We start from the raw sequence: 18,508 nt of genomic DNA, 5'->3' as shown, positions 1-18,508 counted from the left end.
TTGCATTTTTGAAGTATGAAAAATGCTATGAGCAAAAATAAACTCATGAAAGTTTGCATACCCGATAGTGGTACAATGCACACCATTCTCCGAGATAAAATATATTTCTTGAAATTAAAACCAACAAATACAATGGTGAATACAATATCAGGTCCTGTAGACTTGATTGAAGGTTGTGGAAAAGCACATTTTTTGTTACCTAATGGTACAAATTTTTTTTATAAATGATGCTTTATATTCACCAGGATCAAAAAGAAATTTGTTGAGTTTTAATGACATATATTCTCATGGGTATGATACTGAGACGATAACTGATGAAAATCAGAAATATATGTGTCTTACCACATATAAATCAGGAAAAAAATATGTGGTTGAAAAATTATCAATGCTCCCTACTGGATTGCATTATACACATATAAGGTCAATCGAATCAAATATGGTGGTTAATATTTCTTCAATATTAACTAATTAGCATGATCGATTGGGACATCCTGGTTCAATAATGATGCGAAGAATTATTGAAAATACGCATGGTCATTCGTTGAAAGACCAGTAGATCTTTCAGAATAATAAGTTTCAATGTAAAGCATGTTCTCTTGGAAAACTTATTATAAGACCATCGCCAGCTAAAATCCAAACAAAATCACTCATATTTCTTGAACGCATTCAGGGTGATATTTGTGGGCCAATTCATCCACCATATGGACGATTTCGATATATTATGGTATTGATCGATGCTTCTAGCAGATGGTCACATGTATGTTTATTGTCAACTCGGAATGTGGCATTTGCAAGATTAATGGCTCAAATAATAAAATTACGGAATCAATTTCCCGATTATACAATCAAGAAAATAAGACTTGATAATGCTGGAGAATTTACTTCCCAAACTTTCAATGACTATTGTATGTCAATGGGAATTACTGTTGAACATCATGTTGCTCATGTTCATACACAGAATGGATTAGCTGAATCATTGATTAAACGTCTACAACTGATTGCTAGACCAATGATTATGAGAACAAAACTCCCTATTTCTATATGGGGACATGCAATTTTACATACTGCAGCATTAATTCGAATCAGACCAAGTGCATATCATAAATTCTCCCCATTGCAGCTTGCATTTGGTAAAGAACCAAATATTTCTCATTTGAGAATTTTTGGATGTACGGTGTATGTGCCTATTGCACCACCTCAACGATCAAAAATGGGTCCTCAAAGAAAAATTGGTATTTATATCGGTTATGATAGCCCATCAATCATTCGATATCTTGAGCCTCAAACAGGCGATGTGTTTACAGCACATTTTGCTGATTGTCATTTTAATGAAGAAATCTTCCCAATGTTAGGGGGAGAAAAGAAACACATCGAAAAAGAAATCACATGGTATGTACCATCATTGTTACATTTGGATCCAAGGACCAAACAATATGAGAAAGATGTACAACAAATTGTACACTTGAAAATAATTTCAAATCAAATGCCAGATGCATTTGCAGACACAAAAGGGGTAAAAAAATCATATATACACGATGTAAATGCCCCTGCTCGAATTGAAATTCCAAAGAAACAAATTGAAGACACTCATGATGTCATAAAACGCTTGAAGCGTGGAAGACCAGTCGGTTCCAAGGATAAAAATCCTCGGAAAAGAAAAGGCATAGAGAAACACGATGATCATAAAATAGAAAATGGTGTTTCAGAAGAAACACCAGATGATGAAAATGTTCTGTCAGAACCACAAACTGACGAGAATCGTGAAACCTCTATCAATTATATTAATACTGGAAAAATATGGAACCGAAAAGATATAGAAGATATTGATGAGATATTTTCTTATAATGTGGCATGTGACATCATAAATGAAAACAAGGATCATGAACCAAAATCCTTTGGTGAATGTAAAACTCGTCATGATTGGGCAAAATGGAAAGATGCCATCCAGGTTGAATTGGATTCGCTAAATAAACGCAATGTTTTTGGACCTATAGTCCTCACACCTGAAGGTGTAAAACCTGTTGGATACAAATGGATTTTTATTTGAAAGCGAAATGAGAAAAATAAAATAGTCAGATATAAAGCTAGACTTGTTGCACAAGGTTTTTCTCAAAGACCTGGAATTGATTATGAAGAAACGTATTCTCCTGTTATGGATGCAATTACGTTTCGATATTTGATTAGTTTGGCAGTCTCTGAAAATTTGGAAATGTGTCTGATGGATGTTGTTACGGCTTACTTATATGGATCACTTGATAGTGATATATATATGAAAATCCCTGAAGGATTTAAGATGCATGAAGCACAAAGTTCAAAATCCAGATAATTTTATTTTGTAAAATTGCAAAGATCATTATATGGGTTGAAGCAATCCGGCCGAATGTGGTATAATCGGCTAAGTGATCACTTGATGAAAAAGAGATATGTAAATGATCCAATATGCCCTTGTGTTTTCATCAAGAAAACAACATCCGGATGTGTAATAATTGCTGTATATGTTGATTATTTAAACATCATTGGAACGAATAAAGAAATTCAAGAAGTTATGATGTACTTGAAGGAAGAATTTGAAATGAAGGATCTTGGAAAAACCAAGTACTGTCTGGGTTTGCAAATCGAACAAAAAGAATGTGGAATTTTTGTTCATCAGGCAAATTATACAGAAAAGATCATTAAACGTTTTAATATGGATAAATCAAATCCATTAAGTACTCCAATGGTTGTAAGATCATTAAACATAGAAAAGGATCCATTCCGTCTATGTGAGGATGATGAAGTTATTCTTGGTCCAGAAGTACCATATCTAAGTGTCATTGGTGCCCTTATATATCTTGCAAATTGCACTAGACCTGATATATCTTTTGCTGTAAATTTATTGGCAAGATTCAGTTCATATCCAACAAAGAGGCACTGGAACGGAATTAAACATATATTCCGTTATCTACGAGGAACGATAGATTTGGGACTTTTGTACTCAAAAGACACCAATCAAAGTATCATTGGTTATGCTGATGCTGGGTATTTATCTGATCCACATAAGACACGTTCCCAAACCGGATATGTATTTACTCGTAGAGGCACCGCAATTTCTTGGCGTTCACAGAAACAAACACTCGTAACAACTTCATCAAATCACGCCAAGATTATTGCATTACATGAAGCAAGTCGTGAATGTGTATGGTTAAAGTCAATGACCAAACATATTCAAATATCGTGTGGATTGACAGTAGACAAGAAGCATGTGACACTATATGAAGATAATGCTGCATGTATTGCTCAAATGAAAGAAGGATACATCAAAAGTGACAGAACCAAACATATCCCCCCAAAATTTTTTGCCTACACTCAAGAGCTTGAGAAGAATAAATATATTGATATCTGTTACATTCAATCAAGTGAGAACTCATTAGATCTCTTCATAAAAGCACTTCCCATGACGATATTCAGAAAGCATATATACAACATTGGGATGCGCAATCTACGGAATATGTGAAGAATCACTCATGTTAACATGAGGGGGAGTTTATGTGGCTGCACTCTTTTTTCCTTACTATGGTTTTTATCCCACTGGGTTTTTCCTAGTAAGGTTTTTAACGAGGCAGTATAAAAACATAATGAAGAAAATCATCATATCATGATCACCATCACAAGGGGGAGTGTTAAAAATATATTATTATTATTATTATGTTGAATATTGAATATTGAATGTTGAATGTTGAATATTGAGTTGTAAAATGTAAAAAATTAGTGTGTGATGATGTAGATGATGATGTATTAATTTTTGGACTAATCTCAAATATGGATCTATAAATAGGTCTTCATTTGTGATGAAAAATACAATTGAGTTGAGAAAAAAATATTATAAAGTGTAGAATTTGATATATTTTGAGTTTTGAAGTATTTACTTTTTACCGTAAATTTTTATTTTTTCACAACAGTATTATATTTTATTGCTGTTTGAATAAATTATTAATCAACAGTGTTTCCACTCTCTGGTGGAAAGTGGAAACCATGTTGTCACGCTAGCTATCCTTGAAATTTGAATAGAGTTTTATTGTCGGATCACACTACATCGACATACCTTAATTTGTTCGAGTGATGTTTTATAATACAAGCTATGTTCCATAAATACTGTATTGAATTTGTACTGAATATTACACAACAGATGGGTCACATGGACTCATGGGATCATACTATAATACATCCATAAAATTATATTTTCAACGAGTCATTTGAGCATATCTAAATAGAATATCATCCTAATTGAAATGCATCATCAACCATTTCTTTTTATGAGATTTTGGATTGAGATGCATAAAAAATAGATTTTTGTTAAAAAAAATAAAATAAAATCTTGTTTGTGTTTTCCTGTTTGGTGTCTCCAAAAAAAATGATTGTCGATTTTTTTCACAACATTAATGATTTTGATTTTTAAGCTAGTCGAATTCGACAATGAAAACTTTTATAAGCGCGAAAATTTATATTTCTAGTCCTGATATTAAAACCTTTTCAAAATATATAGTTAAAAAATTATTATTTGTAAACTATCAAGATATCAATTGAAATATAACAGCTCCTTTTCTTATTCAAACTACTCGTTTATATGTTTAGTCTTTCTATTTTATTCGAGATTTCGCACTGTTTGCTTGGACATTTAGATATATGTTTGTCATTCTTTCCACGATCAATGAAATTTCCTTTTAAAAAAAAAGATATCAACATAAATATAGAAAAGTACCCTTTGAAAACAATAAATTTATTTTGTTTTTCTACTCAAAAGCATGGTTGTCGGCTTGTCGCCATTGGTTGATTAGCCAAGTTTTGGGGTCTTTGTGATTGGGCCAAACACATGATTGCCAGACTTTTGTTAATGTACTCAAATTGGGCCGAACCGGAGTTAATACACAACTTCGGAAAAAATCCCGGTTTAGTCCCAAATCTTTTGGGTCATTTTCGGTTTAGTCCCAAATGAATTTAATGGTCCGATTTAGTCCCAAACTTTTAGATTTTTTTCCCAATTCAGTTTTCCGTCAATTGAAGAGTTAAAATAGACGGGTAAATTTGTACGCATCTTCATATCGATATCTTTCTCCCTAATTTTCAAACTCAGTCCGCCCTAATTTTTTCTCCCCAACTCTTCTTCTTCTTCCCTGCTACCACCGAGGTCCACCGCCGGACCACCACCTACCGGCCGATCCCCTCCCAAGGTTTCTTCTTTTCTCCTTGCATTATTTTTCCCGTAAATGTTAAGAAAATATCTCTTATAGGAAGTGAATATGATGCATTGAATTTTATTTTTGACATTGTAGTGTCTTGTTTTGTTGTGCTTGCAAAGTTGTTGAGGTCGGATAGTAACTTTCTGTGTTTTTTTAAACTACTTGGACGCATCTATATTCTCTTAATTAATGGTGAGTTTTTGTTTTGTTTGGTGTAAGCTATTGTTTTTATTATTTTGTATATACGAAATAATTAGCATTGCTTGTAAATTTTTATTTAATATAGGGAAAAACATATGTTGTTTTCATTGGGCGTAAACATGGTATATATAGATCAACTTGATCAACTTGTGAAGAGACACAAGAGCAAGTGAATAATTAGTGGCACTTCCCACAGGTCATTCTATGGCAGGAACGATGCAAAAAAGGCCTTTGATGCTTATATGAAGAAACAAGTTTCAACTTAAGTTGAAAGATGCGTTATCAAATTTAGCAAACGAGAACGACAAACATGCGACGAGAGTTGAAGAGATAATGAAAGATATAAAGCAACAACTTGAAATTAGTGGTTGATGATTAAATATCCTATGTCAATATAAGATTTTATACTTTTGAAGAAGTTAATTTTATTATTGTTAAAGAGATTGAAAGATATTATTGGTCCTATTTTTTCTACTATATTATGTGGAATATACTTTGTTAAGCTAGAGTAATATATGAAGAATTTCAAGATACTTTATATTGCTGTATTATTTTTTTTTTATGAATCCCTTTAAAATATGTATGATATTTTTTTTTTCAGAATCTCAAATATGAATGTTGCTGTATTTTCTGTTCCGATTATGTATTTTATTTTTTTAGAATCTCAAATATGTATGTGGTTATATTTTCTATTTTTTTTCTCTTTTAAAAGGAATCTCGATTATGTATTTGGTCATAGAGGGTGTTCTGTTCTTTATTATTTTGTTAATCCTTCTACCAACCCCTACGTATGTATCATCCATATATAGGTGTGTGAAAAGTTTGTATATTTTATTCTTTGGAAGTGTTTAAATAATTTAGAAAAGTAAACTTTGACAATTTACAGGCCAAAATCCAAAACATGTCAACTTATATAACTAAAATCACAATTTTTACTCAAATATACACGTGATTCTTGAAGAAGTTAATTGAATTTTGAATTTAAGTACTAAATATAATAAATTTGCAATATATTTTCTATGGTGTTTACTGTTTAACTTACTTTGGTTGAGGGTAATTATGACAGATGCAAGGTTGTGGATTTTCGTGGAATTCACATGTTCCCAGCTTAAACTCATTAGACTCTCCCAAAAAACAAATCTGAGATTTTCACACATCCGAGACAAATCCTTACCATTCCATGTGGATCTAGGAACCAAAGAAAACTTATACCAAGTACACACAAATATAAAAGTAGCTTACGAAGCTCAAATTTCATATAAATCCAACCACTGGAACTACACAAAATTTTAATAGAGACCTCATATACAACTACTCCAAAATCAACAATTCTAACTCATACATCCACCAAGTGTAACCAGCCACCAAAAATTAGATATTGATAGAACTAATATCAGCATCCACCAAAATATTATATTGATAGAACACTACAAAAAATTTTTCGTTTTTGCCACGGGAAAAACCGTGGTTAAAACCGTGGCTAAAAAAATTATCCACGGTTTTAGCCACGCTTTTTCAAACCGTGTCTAAATGCGCCGTGGTTAAGATCATCCACGGTTAAAAACCGTGGTTAACTTTTAACCACGGTTTTTTTAAAAACTGTGGCTAAGTTAACCACGGTTTATTACAAATCGTGGTTAACTTTAACCACGTTTTTGTAAAAAACCGTGGTTAAATTTACCCACGTTTTTCATAAAAACCGTGGTTAAGTTTACCACGCATTTTAAAAACCGTGGCTAATTTAGCCACGGTTTTTAAAAAAACGTTGTTAAGCTTAACCACGTTTTTTATAAAACGTGGTTAAGGTTAACCACGTTTTCTATAAAAAAACGTGGTTAATTAGCCACGGTTTTTTAGTAAACCGTGGTTAAATTAGCCACGATTTTTTAAATAAACGTGGTTAAAATAGCCACGGTTTTTAAAAAAACGTGGCTAGTTTAGCCACAGGTTTTTAAATAATCATGGTAACTAGCCACATTTCCTAAAAAAATACGTGATTAAAAAACTAAAGTTTGCAATAGAACAAAATAAGATGAACCGTATACACAATACAACCGCAAAATTAACTAGATGGATAATTTACATAAAAACCAATTTCGTCATACAGATTTAGTTTACAAACCAACTATTCCGAGGCAAATACATTCAAATATCAAACAAACACTGGTAATATAACACATTCGTCGACGACTCACGATATACTACGACGCAAAATACAATGTACACCGATAATATCACAAATCCGTCGACAAACCAACTATTCCGAGGAAAATACATTCAAATATCAAACAAACACTGATAATATAACAAATTCGTCGACGACTCATGAATATACTACGACGCAAAATACGATGTACACCGATAATATCACAAATCCGTCGATGGCTCACGAATATACTACGACACAAATACGATGTTTGAACTTCAACAATCCAAGCGATAGGTACCCAACAGTCAACCTGAGAGATAAAGTACCCAAGAAAAATATTCAATGTTTGACAATTTATGTGAAAATAAGACACGAAATGACTTACCTACTCATGGTTGAGTCTCATCGTCATCGTACTCATCATTGTTTGTAGCAAGGTTTGCGTCCAACTGGAAAGATGAAGTACGTCTTTGTGATGATAATCGATGAATGGAACCCCTCTCCGTTGGTGTCCCTCTGCTTGCTGGTGAGCCCCTAAGTGCTGGTGAACCTCGACTCCCATCTCTGCTCCCTTGCGATGACCTGCGTGTATGTGTTGGGGTTCCACGACCACCATGTGATGCTCCTCGACCCTGAGGGGTATTGCCTCGCACTCCCTGGTTGCTTCGAGGGCCCTCTGGTCTGCCTCATTGGCCCTTTGCGTTGCAGCTCGTGCCTCGTCATGAAAAGCTTCGAAATTTTCTCCTCCGCCAGCAAAGCCTCTTTGACGTGGAGCCATGACCGCTGGATACATCGTATTTGCCAAGGTCGACAAGCCATACATCCTACCATTTTTCCGTCCACCGCAGATGAGCTTAAAATGTTCATTAATGTCGTTGTTTGTAGGCTCGGGATGTATAGTCCCATCCTCCAATGGAGTCATGGCCTCCAACATGTACGCTTCCATTTTTTCCTGTACAAAATAAACAAAATATGTTAGTTATTTAAAATTATATAAGTTCCTACAAAATATTTATTCAATTATAAAGTCATGACGCATACATTAAGATTTTTAGAACGCTCATCCACAAATTTCCCGTCCGACGTCCTATGCATTTGCAAAAATACCTCCCACGCATTCGGCTCGTGCTTGTTCTTCTTACGCTATAACAATACATTATATCGTATGTCATTACAATTCCAGATCAAATAAAATTGCAATGTCTATTGACTATTACATAATAAAACAAAGTTAATTATTTTCTGAAAATATTACCAGATTTGCTCTTGAAGTTTCCATACGTGATACATGTAATAGTAGATTCTCTTTGATTTTCTTCTAATAAGTATATATATTATTAAAAAACATTAGTTTACAAATGTATTGAAGTAATAATCTGTAGCGAAATGAAATAAAAAAAATACAAAGTATAAGTATCAAAGCATATTTATTACTGCAAAAGAGAAATACCATGTCGACAACATGCATTGCATAAGACTTGGATCCACCAGTATGCTTCGTTTGGCCTGTCCCAGGACCTGCAGGCTCGGAGTGCTTGTTTGCCTTGTATATTTTGGCCGTGTCCAGCCAATCTTGAGAAGCCCACACCGCTGTCCACTTGGACCACGTCTCTTCAGTGATTGTTTCAGGATGTTTCCCCTGCGAACGCCATCGGTGGATAGTCTGACGGTACAGTTCTTTAGTGTTGATGTACCAAACCCTCTTGATATCTAAGTCAATGGCTAATACCCATCTGTACCTCTTCTGATCAATAATTTAAAAAATTATTCAGTAGTTGAATGTGTAAAATATTAACAAGGCATGTTATTGTCAATTACTATGAATATATTCTTACCACGAACTCATCCCAATACCATTGTCGTTGGTCCTCTGTCACGAACTTCCAAGAGTATCCTTCCTCGCAAGTTTGTGTGTAGAATAAAGAAGTTATGTACGAAGAGACTTTATGATTTTCTGGGGCAAACCTTAAACGAGAAATATAAAATATAAACATACATTTGATATCAATCATATTTATTATGCACTGATGATTACATGATAAACATTTGAAACTTACTTATCATATTCCAACCATATGAACTCTCGTGGATCTTGGTCACTCTCGTCCTCGGAAAATGGTTTCGCCATGTGTTAATATATAATATCTACAAAGAGGCCAAATATTACTTGTAACAATAAGATATTGGATGGTTCACAAAAACATACTAACTATGAAATACAGTAGTGAAAACAAACGTTGTACCTTTAAAAATATAGTAGTGAAATACAAAAACACATCGAGTGGCACAAATATGAATATTATATAAGTAATATTTCAGAAAATAGCTTTAAAATAGCTTTAAACACCCATCAAAGTAATACAAAAACATATCGAGTGGCACAAATATGAATATTATTAAGTAATATTTCAGAAAATAGCTTTAAAATAGCTTTAAACACCCATCAAAGTAATACAAAAACACATCGAGTGGCACATATATAAAATTTCAGAAAATAGCTTTAAACACCCATCAAAGTCGAACAACCCAACTTAATAAAATCTGGAATTTCAAATTTTCAAATAATTTTTGAAAACTAACCGATACCAGCTTTAATCTGCTTCAATATAGTTCCTACAACCATGAGTAAATCAAATGTGAATCATTGGAATTAAATTTACACGAAATGTCTTAATTTTCGAAACCCTAAGTTTGAAATTATACCTCAAAAGCTTGGAAAAATTTTCCAAACGACATAAAAACCTTCCCATAGAATCGAAAGCTGTCGGAGCCGGCGAAAGGGCGGCGATACGCTGGGCTGCCAAAAACTGGTTCGAACCGGTTTAGAGGAAACCTTGCAAAATGGGTATCACATTACATAGATATATTCCACCAAAATTCCAAAACTATGCTCGTATTTGAAGATTGATCACTAGCCGAAAAATTTCGGCGATTTGAATTAACGGGAAATTTTTGAAGAAGTAAGAAAAAAGAAGATCGGGAATGCACCTGGCCGAGAATCAAAGATGACGATGAGGAATTAACTGAGGCGGATCTTTGGAGGCTGCCAAGTTGCTTTCCGCTGGATTAGGACGGCGAATCCATGGGAGCTGCTAGGTTAAAGGAGGGGAACGACGCGTGAATGGATTGGAAAGGATAGAGAAGGTCGTGGGAATGATAGAGATTAGGGCCATTAGACACGTATATGCATCTCTGTTTGTATTTATGTATTAAAAAATTATTATTAGTATTATTTTTTTGAAACAACAAAATATGTTATTATAATATCCTTATAATATCTATAATAACATATTTAATAATATATGTACTTAAAATTAATAATCGACATAATTATAAGATATTAATAATTTTTTTTTGCACATGAATTATTAATTTATTTTATATCCAACAATAAACATATTTAATAATATATTTATTTTAAATATTCACGTCGTTGAGTGCAAAAACAAACAATAACAACAATTATATTTGTTAAAATATAATTGATAATTCTTGAATTTTATTTAAAATATATATGGAACCGGTGAAGACCCCTCAGTTATATGGACAAACACAAATAAGTCTAATTAAAAAATTGAGTACACCTATTTAAGATTAATCAAAATTAAATAAACTTGTTTAATTATCTTTTATTTTAATAATGATCATTTCATCATTTTATAAATTATTCACGTCGTTCAGTGCAAGAACAAACATTAACAACAAATATATTTTTTAGAATATAATTGATAATTCATGAATTTGATTTAAAAAATATATATCCATTAACAATATTTGTTCTAGTTACATAATTATGAATATGCATTAATTAAATTATTAATTTAATAATAACTTTTGTCACCCCTAATAATTAATTTTGGTGATTTCGAGCATTTTTGTCCAACTTAATTATAATAATAATAACTTTGAGAATAATTATATAAATTAAGTACTCGACAACAATAAATAATAATAATACTAATGGTTAGATGTTAATTAATACGATAATGATTTTTTTTATGAACGACTTATTTATGAAAATAAAAAATAATAATAGTAATGGATAGATAGTAATACCACATAAACATTCACAGATTTATAAATACAACATTACTTAATCATTTTCAACGTCGAAGTTTTCTTCGCTACTTTCTTGTACATCTTCGGTTCCACTGTCTGTGCTTAACGCGTCAATTTCATCGTCGAAGTTAACAGTGGCATCGACAAGGTTTTCTGAATTCAAAAGAAATTGTGTTTCGACTTCATGAACTTGACTTTCATTATTTTGAAACGCACTTGTCGCATCGGTCTGTACATTATTTTCAGTTACAATGTCTGCAACATAAGCCCTCTGTCTCAAACCGCTTACATAAAGCCAAGCAGAAGGGGTCTTACCTGAAGTTGGGTATTGCAAGAACACGACCTGTGAAGCTTGTGTAGCGAAGACGAAGGGTTCGTTTGTGGGAAGATGTCTGGTCCGGTTCACCTCAAAAATTTTGTACTTACGGTGAACGCGCGTACCTAATCTAGGATGTGGATTGTACCAACAACATTTAAATATTACGGTTTGCTTCAACGGGAGACCAGGGTATTCCAACTCGATTATCTCTTCGATGAAGTCGTAATATTCGGTTTGAACACCATCACTTGAATGACCACGAACTTGAACACCTAAATTATCTGTAGCTTTAAACGTTGTGTCGTGAACAGTGTAGAATTTAAAACCGTTAATACAATAACCTATGTAAGTATTAACTTTTCGCATTGGAACAAGCGCTACTTGTTTAATCAGTTCTGAGACGAACTCTCCTTGTTGCTCTATAGCCTACGATGAGCATAAAATATTGTCAATATCACCTCGAAGGTGCTGAGAGTAATAAATGTTAAATATTAAATTAATTACAATTTAATCTTACTCTTATGTAAGATTTGAACCAACCGAAGTAGTTAGCCTGTATGTTGGAGTCTAAATCTTGATTACTTATCTCAGGAATCTCGGCACGTATTTGGTTCTCGTAAATGCTGTGCAGATATGAAAAGGTTGTTAGAATGAAATACTATGAATATGTATACATATCGGTAATATTGAAAATGCAAACATAACATTGCATACCTCACGTAGGACTTCAGTTCAACACAGTTCAACAAAACATATGTTGCCACAACATGATATTCCTCGTTTGACAGCAATCTAGGTCTTTTACTACCGATATGTCTACCACGTACCATAAATATTGCAAAAAGCTCTGACCCAATCTCGTTCACTATGTTTTGTTGTTGGCATCTAGTCTTTCGCTGTCTTGTTTGTATCGAGTCACCAAAGTAATGCTCGCAAAAAATGGAAGCCTCACTGACCAAATAAGCATTGCATATGGATCCCTCCACGCATGCTTTATTACGAACCGTGCTCTTCAACCTTCGTAAAAATCTTTCGAAAGGATACATCCACCTAAATTGTACTGGACCAGCAATGCGAGCTTCGTGGGGCAGATGGACGCAAAGGTGTTCCATACAATCGAAGAAACTTGGTGGAAATATCTTCTCCAACTTACAAAGAATTATCGGTATCTGCTCATGCAAGCGCATCATGTCACTCTGTTTAATATTACGAGCAGTTAGGTCTGCGAAAAATAGACTTAACTCGGTCAATGCCTCCCAAACCTCTCTGGGTAATAACTCCTTGAATGCAACGGGTATTAGTCGTTGCATGAATACGTGGCAATCATGACTCTTCATACCAAACATCCGCAATTTGTTCATGTTAACGCACCTAGACATGTTCGAGGCATAACCGTCCGAGAAACGGACATCCTTAAGCCATCTGCAAAGAACCTCCCTCGCACTACGCTCCAAAGTGTAACTAGCCTTGGGATGTCTACCTGTAGACACGTCTGGATGTAACTCAGTTCTGATACGCATTTCAACCAGATCTGCCCTTGATTTTGCATTGTCTTTCGTACGTCCGGGGACATTCATGATTGTGTTGAAAACATTGTCAAAAACATTCTTCTCGATGTGCATCACATCCAAATTATGTCTGATCAGATTAGTACGCCAATACGGTAACTCCCATAAAATACTGCGTCTTCTCCAACCACATCTTGCCAAATGACATATCTCTCTGTTTCGAATCTCTGAGTCGACATCGTATGAAGGTATAAAACCATAAGCATCTATATCATTTAGCAGCTCGGTTCCTGTTCTGATGGCGGGAGCAGGATGCAAAACAATTCTTCCTCGTACAAACATGTTTTTCTTGCGCCGTAGTCGATGATCATCGGGCAAAAACTTCCTGTGGTTGTCGAACCATGATGTCTTACCACTGTGCGCTAGTGTGAACGCTTCCGAATCAGACATGCAATAAGGGCATGCTTGTTTTCCAGCTGTGCTCCAACCGGAAAGCATCGCATACGCTGGGAAATCACTTATGGTCCACATCAATGCTGCTCTCATCGTGAAGTTAGTCTGCGAGTGTATGTCGTATGTGGCAGCACCATCGTACCAAAGTTCTTGAAGCTCGGCAATCAATGGTTGCAAGAAAACATCGAGCTTATCCTTCGGGTTACTCGGTCCAGGTGCGATCACAGAGAGGAACATGACCTCATCTTTCATACACATCCAAGGTGGCAAATTGTACGGGGTTAAAATGACGGGCCATGATGAGTATTGTTGTCCCGTTTGGCCAAATGGTTGGAACCCATCTGTTGAAAGTCCTAACCTGACATTTCGGATTTCTGCAGCGAACCACGGGTGTGTTTCATCAAAATGACGCCATGCCGGAGAATCAGATGGGTGTGTCATTGTCTCCATGTCAAAATGGTGGTCGTGATGCCATCGCATATGAGAAGCAGTCGCGGTGGATGCATATAACCGCTGGAGACGAGGAGTGATGGGAAAATAATACATCCTCTTATACGGCGTTTGTTTCTTATTATTTTGGATTCCACGCCGACGAGACAGTTTGTAACGAGGAAGACCTAGATCTTTGATAAGCTTCTTTGTCGAATAAAAACTGTCAGGCATGTGGTTATCAGCTGGACATAACTCTGACATTAACTGGACCATGTCGTTGAAGTTTCTTTCTGACATGTTGTGCTCATGTTTCATCTTCAATAACCTCGCAATGACAGACAACAAAGAGTGACCGTGTGGATTTCCATCCCAGATTTCTTTCTCTGCAGATTTTATGAGCTCGTATAATCCTTTGATGTAATTGTTGGGGCTTTCTACGTGATCGATATTGGGGTCTACATATTGCGACGGACCTTCTTCCTGATAATCTCCAGGTATTTCGTGACCAAGATTTTGATTTGTAAGGAAATACTCTTGATCATGACTATGAAAACTGTGATCTGCATGTATGTTTTCGGATTCCCAACGCCTGTTCTGAGACCGTGAAGACGACGGCACATCTGGATTGGTATTTGGAAAATTTGGACGAATATACTCTTCTCCGTGAAGATGCCAATTGTAATAGTTCGGTACAAAACCAGATCGACCTAAGTGCTCCTTCACTGTGTTTTCATCTAAGAATACTTTGTTCTGACACTTTTTGTGATTACAAGGACAACGTACTTTACCCGCTGATAAACATTCAACATGACTAAGAGCAAAGATCATGAAATCCTCTACACCATTAATATACTCGTCAGAAATATAGCCATTTTGCAATCTACGATACATTCATCCTCTATCAGTGTGATTCATATTTTCCTACAGTAAACAGAAGCAAAAATACGTAACATATTAATTAGCTTACAATTATATTTTTATAATTAATTAAATGCATCTGTCTCATACAATAATTATTACAAAAGAAATAATTATCATGATAGTCTACTACATATCTGTATTTTCACAAATAGTCTTGTTTAACAAATTATACGATATAGCTTTGATAAAATATAATATATCATGCCAAACAATATATGTTTTACAAATATAAATATAATCATATTTTTTGTTACCATAATACCAATTGAAAATCTGCCCAACTAAAATGTCATGTTCATAAGAATAATTAAATTAATTAACATAACAATAAAATAAATTAATTTTACGTCACATTTAAAACATAAATTAATTTGAAATAAAGTTTTATTACAAATATTATAACCGTCAAAATAAAATATAAAAAATTAATAATGATAACTAAAACGTAGATCGTATATTGTATAATTATCTGAACAATATTTTAAAAATGTATTTGAATATCCTTAATCAACATTAATAAAGCAATGTAAATAATAAATCTATCGATCAAGAGACAAGCCATATTCATCAAGAAAGAAATATAAAAAATATAAGATGCAAAGTTGTACTTACTTCAGCGAATTAAGAAGCCGAAAATAATTTTGTAAGTGAAGGAAAGCTAACACGGCGACGAACGATGGCTGTAGGAATTGGGTTCTACGGAATAAATTCTAAAATAAGAGAAATTGGTACTAAAAGAAAGGCCCAAACAAGAGGATTTCGGAACAACTCTCCGATCTAAACTTCGATCATCGACGGATTTTTTATTGACGGTCAAAACTGTTTTTTAGCGGTCAGAATAGGTAAAAAAAAGAAAGAATAGCGATCGGGAGAGATGAAGTGGGTGTATAAATGGTTATTTAGCCACGCTTTTTAAAACTGTGGCTACTTTAGCCACGTTTTATTAACACCGTGGCTATTTTAGCCACGCTTTATTAAAAACCGTGGCTAATTCAACCACGCTTTTTAAAACTGTGGCTATTTCAGCCACGCTTTGCCAAAAACCGTGTCTATTCTTAGCCACGCTTTTTTAAACCGTGGCTAACTTTAACCACGGTCAGAATAAAACGTGGTTAATTTTAGCCACGGTTTTAAAAAACGTGGCTATTTTGGCCACGCTTTTCAAAACCGTGGCTAAATTAGCCACGCTTTTTACAAACCGTGGTTAAATAACCACGGTTTTATAAAGTGTGGCTAAATTTAACCACGTTTTTTAAAAAACCGTGGCCCTTTAACCACGGTTTATAGAAATGCGTGGCTAAAATAGCCACGTTTTAAAAAAGCGTGGTTATTTTTGCTACGGTTTTTAAAAAAGCGTGGCTAAATGTAACAACGATTTATTTAAACCGTGGCTAAATCAAGGCTTTTTTTGTAGTGGAACAAGAATCTCAAAAGAAGATAATTCATCTACCATGCCTAACCAAAAGACGTAAATAGTTATCCTGATCATTTCATTAAAGTTCAGCAGCTGATGTTGCATCTCTAGATTCAACAGCTGATTTTTTTTATCCCTCTCAAAATCAATTCTTCATGACAGATCGTTTGGAAGAAGTAGACTGTTGTGAAGCTGATTGTTCATCTCTAGGTTGAACACCCATGGAAGATCTCAGTCGCGATACTGTTTTGAAGTTGACGCCACCTTTCACAAAAGCTGGTTTGGCAGGGACCTATATCAATACATAAAATTTTACAAAATACTTTGTGTTAAATCAATAAATAAGTTTTTCATAGCTTACATTAGTTGTCGATCGTTATGTCTTTATGCCTCTAATAATTATATCATTGGTTTCTTTTTGAAGCAGGCACATGAGACAAACATCGACATTTAACAAGAGAGGTATTTATAAACATAATTTGCGAGTCTCAATGTTTTCATCAAGAATTAATAATTATGGACTTCACTGATACATTAATATGAATTGTGCAAATAAACTTTTTACTCTTAAATTAAATTCTTCACAATTGCTGATGAAATCGAAATACTCGTACAAAAGTTCTATATCATATCAACTCTAATATACTCTTTCTTAGTTATTTGAAAAAGAAAAAAAAACAAATGACTAATCATATATAATCTGAAAGACAAAAATACTCCGTACAACATCTCGATTATATTTAATCCTATTTTGTATCAATCTATTGTTTACCATATTTCGTAAAAAAATACAAAATCTCTAATTATTTTAGCACATGATCCGGAAATGTAAGAAATGTTTTTTTTAACTGAACTAAATTTTACGGGAAAAATAATGCAACGAGAAAAGAAGAAACCTTGGGAGATCGTCCGGTAGGTGGTGGTCCGGCGATGGACCTCGGCGGTAGCAGGGAAGAAGAAGAGTTGGGGAAAAAAAAATTAGGGCGGACTGAGTTTGAAAATTGGGGAGAGAAATATCGATATGAAGATGCGTACAAATTTACCGTCTATTTTAACTCTTCAATTGACGAAAAACTGAATTGGGAAAAAAATCTAAACGTTTGGGACTAAATCGGCCCATTAAATATATTTGGGACTAAACCGAGTAGGACCCAAAAGATTTGGGACTAAACCGGGATTTTTCCCCACAACTTCATTTGATTTTTTTTTTTATATATTATTTTATTAGTATTTTCTGTAGAGAGTTGTAATCAGGCCAAAATGGATATAAATTGGGAAAATGTTGGATTTGAGTAATTCAAATGACCGGTATACATGATAATTATTATTGACATCGAATAACATAATATGAAACACATTTAAAATTAATCCAAGCAAGTAAAAAAATTGAAAATCACTGGATCTGAAAATCAATATTCTCAGATTTACCAATCAAACATAACTTTATATTTGTATGCTATTATTTATAACTAAGAAAAATTAAACCAATTCGTTTATGAGCAAAACATATAATAACTTCAATCAACATACTATTTATACCAAAAAAAACAAAACGTAACAAAACAAAAACAAAATAATACTCAATAGTCAATACAATATGGTTGCTTAGTTAAGAAGTACAGAATTCATTTCCACTGCCCCCGAATGCGATTTACTACCAGAACAATAAGTTTCAATCCATTTTACAAAAATAAAAATAAAAAAATACATAAATTATATATTAATTTCTTACCGAAGAAGTTTGAGAGCATTTAATGAAGATGAAGAAAAAGGTGGGAGGTAGAGAGATAAACTTCATTTTCCATTTGATTCACCGACATAGCGAAGGCTTAGACA

General features: G+C 33.9%; 2 protein-coding genes across 6 annotated transcripts; both read right to left on the bottom strand.

Moving 5' to 3' along the window:
- Positions 1 to 7,459: 7,459 nt before the first annotated feature.
- Positions 7,460 to 10,719, bottom strand: LOC140891573 (uncharacterized). 5 transcript variants are annotated; one of them, XM_073300131.1, is made up of 9 exons: positions 10,555 to 10,719; positions 10,270 to 10,399; positions 10,147 to 10,179; positions 9,624 to 9,711; positions 9,402 to 9,531; positions 9,017 to 9,310; positions 8,608 to 8,709; positions 7,952 to 8,518; positions 7,460 to 7,876 (listed from the first exon to the last, which is right to left on the bottom strand). In XM_073300131.1, the coding sequence occupies exons 4-8, from the start codon at positions 9,692 to 9,694 to the stop codon at positions 7,952 to 7,954; spliced, it is 1,164 nt and encodes a 387-aa protein (XP_073156232.1). In that variant the 5' UTR covers positions 9,695 to 9,711; positions 10,147 to 10,179; positions 10,270 to 10,399; positions 10,555 to 10,719; the 3' UTR covers positions 7,460 to 7,876. The 5 variants fall into 5 exon arrangements, with proteins under 5 accessions (XP_073156232.1, XP_073156235.1, XP_073156233.1 ...); XM_073300134.1 differs by having other exon boundaries at positions 9,017 to 9,307; XM_073300132.1 differs by having other exon boundaries at positions 10,153 to 10,179.
- Positions 10,720 to 11,659: 940 nt separating this feature from the next.
- Positions 11,660 to 15,228, bottom strand: LOC140888114 (uncharacterized). Its single transcript, XM_073295798.1, has 3 exons — positions 12,659 to 15,228; positions 12,462 to 12,567; positions 11,660 to 12,370 (listed from the first exon to the last, which is right to left on the bottom strand). Exons 1-3 carry the CDS (start codon positions 15,226 to 15,228, stop codon positions 11,660 to 11,662), a joined length of 3,387 nt encoding a protein of 1,128 aa, XP_073151899.1.
- Between the last annotated feature and the right edge of the window lie 3,280 nt (positions 15,229 to 18,508).

This window comes from Henckelia pumila, chromosome 3 (assembly GCF_033568475.1).
Source record: "Henckelia pumila isolate YLH828 chromosome 3, ASM3356847v2, whole genome shotgun sequence".
Lineage (NCBI taxonomy): Eukaryota > Viridiplantae > Streptophyta > Magnoliopsida > Lamiales > Gesneriaceae > Henckelia > Henckelia pumila.
The sequence above is the reverse complement of the archived record's forward strand: the minus strand, read 5'-3'. Positions and strand labels throughout refer to the sequence as shown.

Excerpts from the sequence above, each read along its gene's own strand:
- LOC140891573 (XM_073300131.1), bottom strand. The coding sequence starts at position 9,694 with ATGGCGAAACCATTTTCCGAGGACGAGAGTGACCAAGATCCACGAGAG. Across the intron at positions 9,311-9,401 it reads GGTATTGGGATGAGTTCGTG|AAGAGGTACAGATGGGTATT; the intron begins GTAAGAATATAT and ends ATTATTGATCAG. Across the intron at positions 8,710-9,016 it reads CAATGCATGTTGTCGACATG|CGTAAGAAGAACAAGCACGA; the intron begins GTATTTCTCTTT and ends GTATTGTTATAG.
- LOC140888114 (XM_073295798.1), bottom strand. The coding sequence starts at position 15,228 with ATGTATCGTAGATTGCAAAATGGCTATATTTCTGACGAGTATATTAAT. Across the intron at positions 12,568-12,658 it reads GAACTGAAGTCCTACGTGAG|CATTTACGAGAACCAAATAC; the intron begins GTATGCAATGTT and ends ATATCTGCACAG. Across the intron at positions 12,371-12,461 it reads GGTTCAAATCTTACATAAGA|GCTATAGAGCAACAAGGAGA; the intron begins GTAAGATTAAAT and ends TGCTCATCGTAG.